At 43.5% G+C, this 16,350-nt stretch overlaps 1 protein-coding gene across 2 annotated transcripts in view; it reads right to left on the reverse strand.

Moving 5' to 3' along the window:
- Positions 1 to 4,225: 4,225 nt before the first annotated feature.
- The window catches only part of LOC137571710 (receptor-type tyrosine-protein phosphatase eta-like), a 79,741-nt gene continuing 67,616 nt past the window's right edge, over positions 4,226 to 16,350 (reverse strand). The window contains exons 6-9 of one of the 2 annotated variants that reach the window (XM_068281260.1): positions 15,916 to 16,167; positions 8,287 to 8,544; positions 6,921 to 6,997; positions 4,226 to 4,554 (exon numbers count right to left, since the gene is read on the reverse strand). In XM_068281260.1, the coding sequence (XP_068137361.1) occupies positions 4,480 to 4,554; positions 6,921 to 6,997; positions 8,287 to 8,544; positions 15,916 to 16,167 (662 nt within the window). In that variant the 3' untranslated portion in view covers positions 4,226 to 4,479. The remainder of the gene's footprint in view (positions 4,555 to 6,920; positions 6,998 to 8,286; positions 8,545 to 15,915; positions 16,168 to 16,350) is intronic. The other variant, XM_068281262.1, reaches the window with a different exon arrangement.

Genomic DNA, 16,350 nt, shown 5'->3' on the forward strand with positions numbered 1-16,350 from the left:
TTCAGTTTTCTGAAAAGTGTAGAAAACTAAATGACAAGTGTGACCCCTACCTTAACCTCCCTGGCGGCATGATTCCCGCGGCCTTGCAGCCGCGGGAGGGTTTTTTAACTTTTTTTTTTAGCATGTAGCTAGCCTAGCGCTAGCTACATGCTTCCCCCTCTCCCTGCGGCGCCCCCCGTATGCGCCAATCGCCGCCGGCGCGTATGCCCATCCGGAAATCCCGTTCTGAACGGGATTTCCATGAGGGCTTCCCCGTTGCCATGGCGACGCGCGCAATGACGTCACCGACGTCATCGACGTCGTGACGTCAGAGGGAGTCCCAATCCACCCCTCAGCGCTGCCTGGCACTGATTGGCTAGGCAGCGCATGGGTCTGGGGGGGGGGCACCCTCTGATGCGGCGGGTAGCGGCAAATCAGCGCGGGGCGGTGGCGATCGTGAGTAACACGCAGCTAGCAAAGTAGCCAGCGGGGCCTGAGAAATCCTCCTGCGTGGCTTACCCTGTGTCCAGCATGGGGCTACCGCTAAGGAGGTTAAACAAAATGGTTTGCCTGACATCCTGCTCAACTCTAATTGGCTGAAGTAGTGACTAAATCAAATCCCTGAAACAAGCATGCAGGTAATCTGATATTAATCTGCATGCTTGTTCTGGGTCTACGCCATTAAGTATTAGAGGCTGAGGATCAACAGTACAGACAGGCAATCTGCATTGTTTAAAAGGAAATAAATATTGCAGCTTTCATATCCCTCTCACTTTAGGTCACCTTTAATGCAAACTATTTTATAAATGTATTACTCTCAAATAGCAGTTGGTACAGAAATATAATCTCTCCTATTAGGAAACAACAACCATACAGTATACAGTATAACATAACACCTTATGAAACCTGCTGCAATATAGTATTGAGGTCAGGTGTGATATACCTTTTAGTGCATACAGAATGACTTTTAGTTGACTTTGGTGGCCTATCAAAATGGAGTTTGCCTTTAGGAGGTTCCCGAGTGATAGAAAGTAGCACTGCTATTGTAGCCCCCCTTTATTATAAATCATTAGAATATTGATGTTTTAAACACTTTTTGAGACAGATGACGATTTGATTTGTACTGCATGAAGTGTAATTCCATATAGAATGCTTTCAGGCGCACTTATGGAAATGCAATCGTAGGGACAGCAGACAGTTGCATAGAATGCACTGTCTGCCGATTCCAATCATGCGCGGCGAATCAGAGCTGAATTGCTGTGCATGGTTTGCTGCATTTCGGGGCACTTCAGCTCATGATCCTATTCAGTAATGCCACCCCCCGCTGAGAGTGACATGCAGGACAGAGCCACGGGGCTCTGCACTTTAATGGAAATGAGCCCTACAGGGGCGTACCTAGAAATCCCTGGGCCCCCCTGCTAAAAAATCCCCCCCCCACCTCCCTAGGGCCTGCTCAGGGACTTTTGTTGCCCCGCCCCTCTCCCCCCCTCGCGGCGGCAGGGGTCGCATCCCCTATTGTTACACCAGTGGAGCCCTAAATCCTGTTGGTATGAAACTAAACCAGTTGTACTAAGAGGTAGAAAAAGAGAAACATGTATGTGGAATTTGCTAAAGCACTGTGGACTGAGAAGAAATCAATGTATCAGGAACGAATATTTAGCACCACCTTGTGGCTAAAAGTTATATACACTAAGTCGATGAGCCTTACAAAACCTGGTTGAAATGCTATCATGAAATGTTAAAACAATATTAAAGTAAAATTTTTTAAAAAATAACACACAAGATTGAAAACTTTTTAACAATAAATACTAAGTAGGGTATTATTGTTGTTTAAGACCCTGTTCACAGTGCTCATTTGCATTGCAAAATAATTCTGCATGTCAGCTCACTGCCCATACAATTTTACGGGCCTGTTCACAGTGCTGCATTGTAACGGATCGTGTTATTGTAACTCGCTGCATGCAGGCTTTGTATTAAAGTCTATGTCCTGTTTCCATTGCAGTTCACACTTATTCTTACGCTTGCGTTATGCAACTGCCTACTGTGAATCCTGCTTTAGGCCCTCTTCATAGTGGTCAGTTGTGTTGTAGACTAATTTTGCATGTCAACTCACAGCCCATACCATTCTATGGAGCTGTTTACAGTAACTGATCACGTTACTCTAACTCACTGCATGCAGGCTTTGTATTAAAGTCTGTGGCCAGTCTCCATTGCAGTTTACACTATTTATAATGTGTGCATTATGCAACTGACCACTGTGAACCTAGTCCAAGGGTCCTTTCACTCTGAATTAGTTGCTGTCAATTATAACTGAACAGACAATTGGTGTACAGTTCAGCGTCCATGTTTCCCAATGGGTCAGTTCACATTTTAACCAAAAGCTTTCCACAATGTGCTGCTACAGAACAACTGATCAGTTAAAACACATCTGTTGTTCAGCATTCAGTGTGAAAGAGGCTTAAGGGTAGGTTCACAATGCTCAGTTGCATTGCAGAAAAAATTTGTCAACTTACTGCACATACTATTCTAAGGGTTTGTACACAGTAATGGATCGCGTTATTCTAACTTTCTGCATGCAGGCTTTGCATTAACCACTTAAGGACCAGGGCTTTTTTCAGTGATCGGTGCTGCGTGGGCTCTCCAGCCTGCAGCACCGATCAGCAGTGAGCCTTGGCGATCAGACTTCCCCCCTTTTTTCCCCACTAGGGGGATGTCCTGCTGGGGGGGTCTGATCGCCGCCGGCTACCCACGCTTTCCGGGGGGGGGCTCTTCAAAGCCCCCCTCTGCAGCGCTTTCCACCCTCCCCGGCTTTCCCTACCTCTCCCTTAGCATCTGAGCGGCGCAGGACGGATATCCATCCTGCGCCTGATAGGATAGGCTTCAGCCTATCATATGCCGGCGATCCCCGGCCAATCAGAGGCCGGGGATCGCCGATCTACATCACGGCGCTGCTGCGCAACAGCGCCGTATGAAGTAAACAGCGGGGATTTCTTCCCCGCGTGTTTACATTTTGCCGGCGAGCCATGATCGGTGGCTCTCCGGCTGTTCACGGAGACACCCTCCGTGAACTGACATGGAAAGGCCGCTCGATCGAGCGACCGTTTTCATGGTAACCCACTTAAGACCTGCTGATGCCTATGGGCATTAGCTGGTCCTTAAGCCTATGCCCAGGTTACGGTGCAGTTCACACTCATTTTAACTTGTGCATTATGCAACTGACCACTGTGAATACAGCCTTAATGTCTGGGAGGTAAAAAGTCCAGAACTATGTTTTAGCAAGTAAAGGCTGGTTCACAAAGACATCTGCCCAGTTTTCAGTGGCTTCGCATTCGGGCTTTCATCGGCTTTCAGCTGCGGTCGACGTTTTTCAGCCGCGGTAGTTAACCATCCCAGGAAGCTTACATGTAGCATCCAGGGTCACCTCTAATGCCGCGTTCGCACAAATGCTGGTAAAAGTCCAGTACAAACGCTACCATTCACTTGCATGGGACCAAAACACTGGCGATAAACGCAGGGCAGATGTCCGTGTGAACCAGCACTAATATAGCTAAGGTGTTGTTTGATGATACCATCCTTATTCCAATGTTTTTGTATTAGCTGATGGCTAAAGTGGAACAATACTCTATTGCTGCTAGTGCATTTTATACATCTGGGCTGAGAAAACTTTTTTGTAGGCTAAAACTCTAGTGGAAAGTCAAACTAAATGGTTAGCAGTATATTCTGGATTTTGAACTGGTCCAACCAGGAAGGACCTTAGCTACATGTTCTTCCTATGTTCAAGTCACTTTCTCGCTAAAATTGGCAGGTTTATTGGTGTCTGATCTGACTGGTTCACCTTGGACAAACAGATATTTACCAAAAACCTTGGCCCATATGCAATTCATTTTTTCACTTGAGTTATCTCCAAGGAGAAAATGTTCATCTTCTCTTTAAACTACATTTTCAGCATGTTACAACTAAAAAAGTACCAAAGAGTTGGTGAAAAAGCACCGTCAAATTTATTTTGAATATTTTCTTGCTTTCTGGTGGCTTAAGAGGCATTTTTTAAGAGGAGAAAACTCAGGTGAAAAAGTGAATTGCTTATGGGGCCTTGAGTAATATTGACCACACTGTAACTGTCTGTGGGGAGGCACAACTTGTGCAGTACAAAGTAATTAAGCTGTCAGTCACAGACAGCCTCCACTCTCCAAGCAGCATCAATTTTAATAAGAACAGGCGTCAAATATTTATAGTGTTTAATAAGTTTTCATTAGATTCATCTAATTTACAAAAAAAATGTGAAATACTGTGTAGTGTGTTCTTGATACAATAATAGAAAGAAATAAAACCTTAACACGATATTAATTTCTAGTAAGGTGCATAACATGGGAAAGAGAGGCATATCTTGCTAGTGGTGAACAGATTGATTAAGAGTGTGTGGCAAACGCATAAACATGCCTTCGCACTGAAATACGGTCACATAGCCTCATCATTTTTATTTTTTTTGTTTTGTTTTTAGAATCAAGATGTCCTCTCTGCTTTTAAAGCTGCTGTTATATTCTTATTTGGAAATGCTCCCTGCAGGACTTGGTTAATCTGAAATCAGGAGAAACAGTACAATTAAAAACGAAAAAGGCAATAAACTGTAAATGTAAAGAAATATACCAGTATTAACAGTTTGAAGCCTGCGTCTTCATACAAGACACTAACCGATGGCCATGCATATGCGTAAGGCTCGGTTCACAGTGAACAGCAGTGTTGCAGGTTAATTCTGCATGTCAACAGCAAATACAATTCTATGGGGCTGTTCACAGTAAAGCGTTGTACGCATTGCATTGTTCTAACTTGCTGCATGCAGGTTTTGCATTAAAGTCTATGTCCTGTCTCCATTGCAGTTCACACTTATTATAACACATTATAACACATGCGTTATGCAACTGACCACTGTGAATCCAGCCTTAGGAAGGGTTTACACACACGATTAGTGTCCATTCACACTAAGGCCTCGTTCAGACTATACGCGCTGCCGTGCGCATCTTGGCAGCGCGCATAGTGTGCGACACGCAAGAATGGTAGAAGGGCATAGACAGCCCTTCTACCATTCCCATCGCGCTATCGCGTGCTGCACGCATTTTTGGGAATCGCAGCGCAGATCCCATTCATTGTAATGAATGGGATCTGCAGCACAGCATATAGTAGCGCAGATGGCGTGCGATCTGACGTGTTGCGTTTCAATCGCACAGCCATCTGCTCTAAATGATGTGAACGAGGCCTGAATCAGTTGCTGTCACTAATAACTGAACGGACAATTGATGTTCAGCGTAATGTCCATGTTTCCCTATGGGTCAGTTCATTTTTTATGTGGTTTAAAGAGACACTGAAGCGAGACTAAATCTCGCTTCAGCTCTCATATATAGCAGGGGCACGTGTGCCCCTGCTAAAACGCCGCTATCCCGCGGCTAAACGGGGGTCCCTTCACCCCCAACCCACCCCCCGCAAACCTTGGTCGGAAAATGGTCGCTGGTTGTCTCTTCCTGGAGGCAAGGGCTAACGGCTGCAGCCCTGCCTCCCAGCGCGTCTATCAGACGCGCATCGCCGCCTCTCCCCCGCCCCTCTCAGTGAAGGAAGACTGAGAGGGGCGGGGGAGAGGCGGAGATATGCGCTGACAGACGCGCGAGGGGCAGGGCTGCGGCGGTTAGCCCTGCCCAAACCAGGAAGCGGTCCCCCGCATTACGGAGGGGGTTTGGGGGGACAGGGACCCCCGTTAAGCCGCGGGATAGCGGCGTTTTAGCAGGGGCACACGTGCCCCTGCTATATATGAGGTCTGAAGCGAGATCTATTCTCGCTTCAGACTCTCTTTAACTGAAAGCTTTTTTCCCAATGTACTGATATGGAACAACTGATCAGTTAAAACAATCTTTTTTTTCAGTATTCAGTGTGAAAGAGGCCTTACACTTGACACATTTTTTGCATTGCGCGTTTAACGTGCAAGTCAACCAAAGTCAGCTGACAGCAGCAGACGGTCGACTTGTGGAATAGCACACAGTGAGCAATATTATGCTGCAGGCAGCACATTTTTTTTCCACATGAGAGAACCATATTTAGATGTGAACAAGCAGAAGGGTTGCTCTCACGCGTAATACCCATGATTCAAATGAGGCTTAATTGGCGCAGGTGTGCGGCAGGGATACAAGTGGTGATTTACCCATAATTCCGCCGTCTGCCCTGCGTTCCAAACAGCTCGCACACGTCCTGTTGGTCGCGTTTCAAGCCTCACATTGACGCACTTGCCCCTTTCAGCTTGTGAGAGCAACCCTCCTCAGCAGTAAATAAATAAGAACACTCAATGCAACAACTTTTTTCTTAGTTATACCATAATTCCCTGTATTAATGAAGATGCAAAACAGAAGTTTGCCTTGTTAACACAGAAGGTATTTGGCATTATTCAGGTTGGAGTGAGCTCTGAGATGTCTCCCAGTGCATCACTGCTGAATATGCAAATCATCTCTTTGAAGTCCCTGATAGCTAAGGAGATCACAATCCAACCCCTACTGTAGTTGCATGTCAGTTGTCTACTGCTAATTCTTTTTAGAGAGAAGCCAATTAACTTATTTAATTTATAACATTTATATTTTTGGGATGTGGAAGGAAAACAGAGTGCTGGAGGAAAACTATGTACACATAGGGAGAACATACAAACACCGTGCAGATAGTGCCCTGGCTGAAGACTGCAGGATTTTCAACTTGTTTTTTTAGGCCTGCCAGTATTGAGCCCACAATTATTTTCCTGTTTCTGCTCCATTCATTAACTACTCCTGTTCTAAGCCCATTCCGACCTTATGCCCACTTTTTCTTGCTTAGTGTGCAAACACGTCAGTGAACAGAGAGAAGGGATAGCTTATATTTTTACTTTGTTATGACAACATAAAATAATTGAAGGGATAGTTTTTTTTAAATGCTACCTGCAAAAGTATTTGTTGTTCCATTGTTAATTTGCTCATTGTTGACACATGACAAGATATATATAAACTGGCTTGGTCTGTAGACAAAAGAAAAACAAGGAAAATATTATTGCATGTGCAGCAAATTGGAGAAATTGTAACCCTCTTTGTTATGATCACACTTAAAAGTAAAAGTGAATACCTGCATCAGACCCCTCCCTGCACACAGCCCATACATATTCTACCATTGTTTACACAAATTACTCAATGGGCGTTGCGCATATAGTGTAACTCGGGTTATGTATACAATGAGCGCTTTACTCGTACAACCCATCCTAAACTATTTGCATGACATGTGTTATAAAACCAACATATGCCTTGCATACATAACTCGAGTAGCGCTATTCATGCAATGCTCATTACATTGTTTGCGGCAAGGCTGGTAAAATTGTACTACAGTGCAGGAAACTTTCCAGTGTGCTGACAGCATTGGGTGCCCCGACCAAATCCGCCTTGCCACTCAACTACAAGAGCTGGTGATGAACAAAGAAAGACTTCACAAGTGTAGTGGTCCCCCTCACCTCTAGTGTTCAGTACCACTATACTGGTTAGCAGGGAGTTTGCGTGTGTATGTACTGTATGTGTGTGTGTGTGTGTGTGTATAGGGTGTGTGTGTGTGTGTGAGGGGTGTGTGTCTGTGTGTAGGAAGCGTACGGTGTCTTGCACAAAGTACCAATCTCTTCACACCTTGTCCCTTCATTACTGAGCACAAGCATGCCCACTGATGAAGGGACCAGGATTATATGCTATCTGATCACTCTATTAACAGAGAAATCATAAAAGCTACCATGCCCAAGCTAGTTTGAAAACAGACTGTCCTAAGAGCCTTGATATATTTGCCAGTGTTGTAAAAGTTAAGGCAATAAACCGTACTAACAATTAAAGAAACAACAGTAGGATCTGAGAGGCAAACTTTAGCTCTCAAACATATCAGGCCTAGTTTTCAGTTCTTCTACATCAAAAACCAGAATAAACGTGAACTATTGAACAGAAATTAGGTAATTGTGTAGCAGACACCCACTTAAAAAAATGTCATCTGACCTCACTGATATTTCTTTTTTTTTTGGTAGATTGGACTATTTGTTCCCACATCATTGGTGAAGATGAAACAGAATATGCTACTTGGTGACACCTAGCTGCTATAATGTTTGTGCCCACGTCCAATCCCACTCCTAACAGACCAACCTATTATTTTCTCTAAAAACTCCAATTTCTACACAAATCTTACATTCCAGCTTTGAACAGCAGTTAGAGAAAGCATACTACAAAGTTTCAAAAAGTATAATACAAAATTGACACTGTTAACTTTGCATTGTATATGACTTACTTGTATATACTAATATCTGCTTGCCAATTCCTTGCACTGTATTTTCTCCAGCTAGTACAGACACCATAAACTGGTATTTCATCCCAGCAGTCAGGTTCCCTATGACGATTGATTCTCCAAGTGTCTGCACCTTAAATAAGGCATTTGCCACATCAGTAATAATGTAAGAGCTTTTGTTTCCAATAGGTGCCCTCCAGCTCAGTTGTACTGAATTCAGATTCACAATTTCTACTGTTAGGTTTGTGACACTTTCTGGCACTGGAAAACAAAAACAAAATTGAAGAATGTATTCACATTTATAATAGTACTAGCTGATAGCCCAGCATTGCCCGGGTATGTATTTGGCTGGTGTTGGCTCCAGCCATTTCTCTAACCCTAACACACAATTACTCAATGACCTAGTTTGTGAGCTTTGCAGACTTTGGCATCAATACTTTGCATTGAAATAAAACAAATCTAATTGGCTGTGGCTCCACCCCCTTTTCTGAATTTTAACCCCAACCACCCAATGACCAACTGTACCAGGTTTGAGGCTTGTGCCATTAACAGTGCAAGAATGACAGCAATTAAATATTCCTCTCGAAAATCCATAGGTGAATTTAGATTGGCTTTTGTAGGCTCCACCCACTTTTCTGAATATTAATCCCAGCAGTCACCCAGTGACCAGCTGTGCAAAGTTTGAGAACTTTACCATAAACAGTGTAAAAATGGCTGCAGTTTACAGTTTACAGTGAAATTTGTATTTGTCTCCGCCCACTTTTTGGTTATGGGGATAAAAAGTATCCTTTATGTTATTCCAGGTAATGTACTATGTGTGTGCCAAATTTCATTCAAATCCGTTCAGCCATTGTTGCGTGATTAAGTAACAAACATCCAAACTTTTTACATTTATAATATTAGTGAGATAATACTGTATGTTAATCATTCAAAATAATACAGAAATGTATATGCAAAAATAATTTTCTGAACATTAATATTTGCAACAATGACTTGTTTTTTGGCAATCAGTATTCATGTTGTTTAGTAAAATGTGATCTGGCTAAATGTTAGAGAAAATTAAATCGTAAAATATTTTTGATAGTGAAGCCGTGTTATGCTTTTTGCATCAAAGCCCTGTCTTCTAGGATATGATCATATTCTATGAACATAGTGTGACGGTTTAGTGCCACTACTCAGATGTCTGATCAGTTGGTGATCTGCGGAATCACCAACAATGCAGACACTATACCTGATTATGTGTGATCCGCAGAATCACCAATAATACCAGTATAGCAAGACCCAGAGTAGAGTGTGTAGTGTTTGGTGCAACTGTAACTTTAATGGTTTTAGAAGACACTTCCAGAGGAATGGGTAAGGTACAAACTGCACACAAATAAGACAGAGTAGACATAAAGCTCCCCAGTGGGGCTGGGAAGGATACAGACAGAGAACACAGAGATAGTTTGGCTGGTCTCCGCCAGGGGTGCTGGCAAGGGACAAGAACCAATCAGATGGATAATAACAGACGTTTACCAGATAGCCTACAGAAATAGACCAGCTAGTCCTATCAGAGGAGCTGGCAAGGAACAAGCTTAAATGGCAGCAAGAAGCTACCCCAAACCTTTCCAGTGGAGCTGGAGAGGTGACACAAGTGACCCAAACAGCTATAGCTAAACCTTTCAGAGGAGCTGAGAATGTACCATGAATCTCTAAGCTTAAACCTCACTGGTCTAAGCCCCTTCAGAGGTACTGGCTGGCACTAGCTACACAGTACTACTAAATACAGCCAGACCTCCGAGGGATGAGCGTAATGACCTAATTACGATTTTGCGAAATTTCGCGTAATTAGTGTAATTACGATTATGGCCGTAAGTACATAATCGTAATGAAGAAGGATTTCGCGAAATTTCGCATAAGCGTAATTTTCGCGTAATTTTCGCATTACAGTCGTATCATGCTGTAATTTCGCATTAAACGCTACCGTGATTTCGCGTTAAACCGTAACGCTCCGTATAATATAAAAAAGCCGCCGACTTTAAGGGTTAATAGCAAAGCCCCCTTAAATGCTAAGAGCCTCAAATTTGGAGAATATATTAAGGAGATCAGGAGGAATAAGAGGAAAAAATTTTTTTTCAAAAAGACCTTATAGTTTTTGAGAAAATCGATGTTAAAGTTTTAAAGGAAAAATGTAAACATTTAAAAACCCGCCGACTTTAACGGTTAATAGCAAAGCCTGCTTAACGTTTAGGAACACCAAATTCCCAGGGTATATTAAGGGGATCAGTGGGAATAAGAGGAAAAATTTTTTTTTCAAAAAGACCTTATAGTTTTTGAGAAAATCGATTTTTAAGTTTCAAGGGCGAAAATGTCTTTTAAATGCGGAAAATGTCAGGTTTTTTTGCACAGGTAACAATAGTGTATTATTTTCATAGATTCCCCCAAGTGGGAAGAGTTTTACTTACTTCGTTCTGAGTGTGGGAAATATAAAAAAAAAACGACGTGGGGTCCCCCCTCCCAGACCTCTTTAACCCCTTGTCCCCCATGCAGGCTGGGATAGCCAGAATGCGGAGCACCGGCCGCGTGGGGCTCCGCACCCTGACTATACCAGCCCGCATGGTCCATGGATTGGGGGGTCTCGGAAGGGGAGGGGCAGCCAAGCTTTCCCCTCCCCCTCCGAGCCCTTGTCCAATCCAAGGACAAGGGGCTCTTCTCCACCTCCGATGGGCGGTGGAGGTGGAGGCCGCGATTTCCTGGGTGGGGGGTTCATGGTGGAATCTGGGAGTCCCCTTTAAAAAGGGGTCCCCCAGATGCCCACCCCCCTCCCAGGAGAAATGAGTATAGAGGTACTTGTAGTACCCCTTACCCATTTCCTTTAAGAGTTAAAAGTAAATAAACACACAAACACATAGAAAAAGTATTTTAATTGAACAAAAAACATAACCACGAAAAAGTCCTTTAATATTCTTAATTAACCATTAATACTTACCTGTCCCTTTAAATAAATGATCCCACGCAATATCCTCGGAAATGTTCTATCAGTTACAATGTAACAAAGTTATTATGTAACAACTTTGTTACATTGTAACTACGCCGCACCCGACGCCACTCGCCGCTCAGCCGCCGCATACGCGTCCATGCAGGACGCTAAGTCCCCGCAGCTCCCGCTGTCCACCCCGCCCACATCTGTCACCCACATGTCACCCACATGTGGGTGACATGTGGGTGACATGTGGGAGAGGCGGGGAGGGCAGCGGAGCCGGCGGGGACTTAGCGTCCTGCACGGACCCGACAGAGCTCTGAGCTATATAGCTCAGAGCTCTGAGAAGCATCTTTGTATTTGGGCTCCAAGGAGCCCCATTGGTCCTTAGCAGACCAATGGGGTTCCTTCAAATCAGAAGGAACCCCATTGGTCTGCTAAGGACCAATGGGGCTCCTTGGAGCCCAAATACAAAGATGCTTTCGAGAGCTCTGAGCCATAGCTCAGAGCTCTGTCGGGTCCTGCAGCGCAGACGCGGCGGCGGCGGCGGCGGTGAGTGACGTCGGGTGCGGCGTAGTTACAATGTAACAAAGTTGTTATATTGTAATAACTTTGTTACATTGTAACTGATAGAACATTTCTGAGGATATTGCGTGGGATCATTTATTTAAAGGGACAGGTAAGTATTAATGGTTAATTAAGAATATTAAAGGACTTTTTTCGTGGTTATGTTTTTTGTTCAATTAAAATACTTTTTCTATGTGTTTGTGTGTTTATTTACTTTTAACTCTTAAAGGAAATGGGTAAGGGGTACTACAAGTACCTCTATACTCATTTCTCCTGGGAGGGGGGTGGGCATCTGGGGGACCCCTTTTTAAAGGGGACTCCCAGATTCCACCATGAACCCCTCACCCAGGAAATCGCGGCCTCCACCTCCACCGCCCATCGGAGGTGGAGAAGAGCCCCTTGTCCTTGGATTGGACAAGGGCTCGGAGGGGGAGGGGAAAGCTTGGCTGCCCCTCCCCTTCCGAGACCCCCCAATCCATGGACCATGCGGGCTGGTATAGTCAGGGTGCGGAGCCCCACGCGGCCGGTGCTCCGCATTCTGGCTATCCCAGCCTGCATGGGGGACAAGGGGTTAAAGAGGTCTGGGAGGGGGGACCCCACGTCGTTTTTTTTTATATTTCCCACACTCAGAACGAAGTAAGTAAAACTCTTCCCACTTGGGGGAATCTATGAAAATAATACACTATTGTTACCTGTGCAAAAAAAACTGACATTTTCCGCATTTAAAAGACATTTTTGCCCTTGAAACTTAAAAATCGATTTTCTCAAAAACTATAAGGTGTTTTTGAAAAAAAATTTTTTCCTCTTATTCCCACTGATCCCCTTGATATACCCTAGGAATTTGGTGTTCCTAAACTTTAAGCAGGCTTTGCTATTAACCGTTAAAGTCGGCGGGTTTTTAAATGTATACATTTTTACTTTGAAACTTTAACATCGATTTTCTCAAAAATTATAAGGTCTTTTTGAAAAAAAAATTTTTCCTCTTATTCCTCCTGATCTCCTTAATATATTCTCCAAATTTGAGGCTCTTAGCATTTAAGGGGGCTTTGCTATTAACCCTTAAAGTCGGCGGCTTTTTTATATTATACGGAGCGTTACGGTTTAACGCGAAATTACGGTAGCGTTTAATGCGAAAGTACGGCATGAACGAAACGCGAAATTTCGCGTTGAAAATTACGCTTACGGTATTTTCAATTACGATTTTAATGGCAATTTCGCTACGCTAATTTCGCATCGTAATCGCAAATTTCGCATGCGTAATTATAGTAATGCGAAATTACGAAAATTTCAGCTCAACTCTAGTTCTGGGAAGGTATTAAGAGACACGGTAACTGTATAGTTTGACAAGACTTCACCAGAGGTGCTGGGGAGGTACTATAGACACACTGACCGTGGTAACAGAGTACAGAACTATAATAGAATAACAAGGCCTCACCAGGGGGGGCCGGTGAGGTACTATCGGTTAACTGAAAGAGAAAGGGAGTACACCAAGTAATACAGGTAGCGAGGCCTCACCAGTGAGACTGGTGAGATACTATCAGTGTACTGCCCGTATGATCAAGTACAAACCCCAGCAAGCTGGGGATACTGGCACTGAGATATAGAATCACCCACGGAGCAGGTGATTCAGATAATACAGCAACCTAGTGGTATCCTGAGGGGCAGGCGTACAAACAAACAGTACTGTAATTAATGGTCGCCAAAGGAATGGGCGATTCAGATCGCACTGCAGCCTAATAATCACCGTAGGAGTGGGTGATTCAGACTACAGTGCAGCCCAGGAACAGGAGGCACAGACAATACTGTAACTAATGGTCGCATAAGGAGTAGGCGATTCAGATCGTACTGCAGCCTAGTAGACACCACCAGGACTACACTAAGAATAACTTCACCAGAGGCGCTGGTGAAGCTAGCACCTTACCAGTGGCGAGGGCCCACTGGTGAACAGAGTGGTCTGACAGGCAAGGTTTGGCAACAGAGATGTAACCAACGGTACAGTGGTACAGAGGTAACCAACGGAGTTCAGGCAGAGGTTCAGCAACTAGTAAAGCAGATAGGCAGAAGTACAGGGTCAGAGAACAAGATCAGAGTCAGAGTAGCCAAAGTCATACACAGGAAGTCAATACAGAATAATGCAATAATGAACTAACTATAGATAGATGTATATGGCAAACACTGCATATACATCTATCATCAACTGGAACCTAACTACAATAAACAGAGATCCTAGTCTTGTGTGAAATCCCTGGTTTCCTCCCAGATCAAAACACACCGGAACCAGTCTAAGGTCTGAGCGCTGACACACAAGTATACACGATAGCAGACAGTGCTAGACTGAAGCCCGAAGGCTAAAGAAGCAGAGGAGACCTCACTGGCACGCCCCCTGCAGCAGCCAATCCGGGGCGCAGTGAGTCTCCTCTGATGTCAGCTGACCAACAGGTCAGCTGACGAGCCCTCTCCCCGAATAAAGGTCCTGTCTATGCGCTCGCCCACGCGAGACAGCAACCCTGCAGGGCAAAGATAGTTCCGTCCCCGGCGTCCTAGACACCGGAGAGACGGAGAGGGGCCCGGAGGCAGCCGCTGTGGCGATGCAGTCCGCCGCGGCAGCATTCGTTACACATAGTCTACCATATGACTTATACTGTAACCACACTAGCTTGATCGAAAAAAAGTGTTGAGTGATCACAAAGTGGTTTAGGACCATCGCTCCTGAGATGCTATATATTCTGGCAAATGATTGCAGTCTCGGGCCAAGAGTGCAGAAACCATGATTCCCGTGGCCTCTGTCCTTCACCAATGCCAATCCACAAGACTTCTAAATGAAGGAAGTATCCTTGACGAAATCCAAGGATGATGAAACCAGTTGAGTGGAAAGAAGGACATGATATAAAATTTACTATATGTCTATATTATAATGGCAGTTCATAGTGGGTCAAGATTTTATGTATGTGTGTTCTGCATTTCCATCTAATGCAAGTAAAGAGGCCCTAATGATATTAGAGATATTTTATATTAGATCTTTATAGTAGAAGATTTTGAAGCCTACACTAAGAGACAATTAAAAGTTTATTGCATCTGCTATCTATCTGGGTCTATGTGGCTATCTGGTTGCCCTTTGTTTAATAGAAGGCTATTTACATCACTTTCACATCATAAAGGGTTTGTTTATGCACTTGTTGGTTGCTTTTAACAGAGATTGTTGCAACAGCATATGAGACTGTTGCAACACATTACTTATTACGTTTTGTAAGTAGAGAGGGGTCCTGCATGGCTCTGAAGTGAGTGCCAGTTTATGACTTATAGCATGAAGGATAAAAATAGACATGGATTTGCATCTATGTATAAGCTTACCCTTCTCTTCTGTTTTGATTTAACTGATCATGCAAGCCATAATGGATCATTGGATTCATATTTAGTGAAGCAGATTACAAAGCTGTGAGAGTCAATGAATTCCTTGTATGACTAGAGGTCACCCCACCCTATTGTCCAGTACAGCCTACACTGAACAGTAGGAAAGACAGGGAGTCCAATACATTTTTTTGAATACTGTAATATGCACTTGCACCTTACATTATATTTAGCCTTGACTGAGTCCTCAATTGTCTCTTGCATTCTGGCTTTATGTACCTTCCATGACAATAGCTAGAGCAGGCATGGGCAAACTCGGCCCTCCAGCTGTTACGGAACTACAAGCCCCACAATGCATTTGACTTTATGAGTCATGACTGTGGCTGTCAGACTCCTGCAATGCATTGTGGGACTTGTAGTTCCGTAACAGCTGGAGGGCCGAGTTTGCCCATGCCTGAGCTAGAGGGTGGTCTCATAGACTTATTTATCACTGCATTATTGTATTATTGCTTATTTTAAAGCATATCCTTTTTCTTGTTTTATACATTTAAGAATATATCCCTTAATACATTGTTGTTAATTTGAATTTTAAAATGAATAAGTCTTTCTTTTTTTATGCAACACATTGAACTCTAAACTTGACTGGTAGAATCTGTTTTCTAAACTAATTTAAAATGTTAAATTGTGAACATCCACGCAAATAGACAGATTTTACCAGATGTCATTAGCTTTTATAACTTATCATTCCAAATACTTACATGTGTATGCAGATATGGAATTCATTTCTCCAGTTTTGTTATCTACAAAAGCATACACCAGGAAGATATATACATTTCCAGGTGTCAGTCCTTCAATGATAGTAGCAGTTGCAGTTACAGTTTTATTGTATGATGGAGCCCCAAGAACCTGTATGAAGTAAGCACTGACATTTCCATCTGGTTTCTCCCAGCTCAAAGATATTGAAGTGGTGGAGACATTACTTATGGTCAAATTCTTCACTTGTCCAGGAACTACACAATAAAGGCAGAATGTGCAACAATTTTATAACTCCAAATGTAGTTTATAATAAACACGAAAGTAATAACAAAATCAGTGGAATGTGTATTAGTTACACAAGAACATGCTCTCAAAAATATTTAAAGATAACTCATTTTGAAGAAACTGGTTTCTACTTGAAGGCTGTCATACACTAT

The sequence above is a fragment of the Hyperolius riggenbachi genome, chromosome 4, assembly GCF_040937935.1.
Source record: "Hyperolius riggenbachi isolate aHypRig1 chromosome 4, aHypRig1.pri, whole genome shotgun sequence".
Taxonomy (NCBI): domain Eukaryota; kingdom Metazoa; phylum Chordata; class Amphibia; order Anura; family Hyperoliidae; genus Hyperolius; species Hyperolius riggenbachi.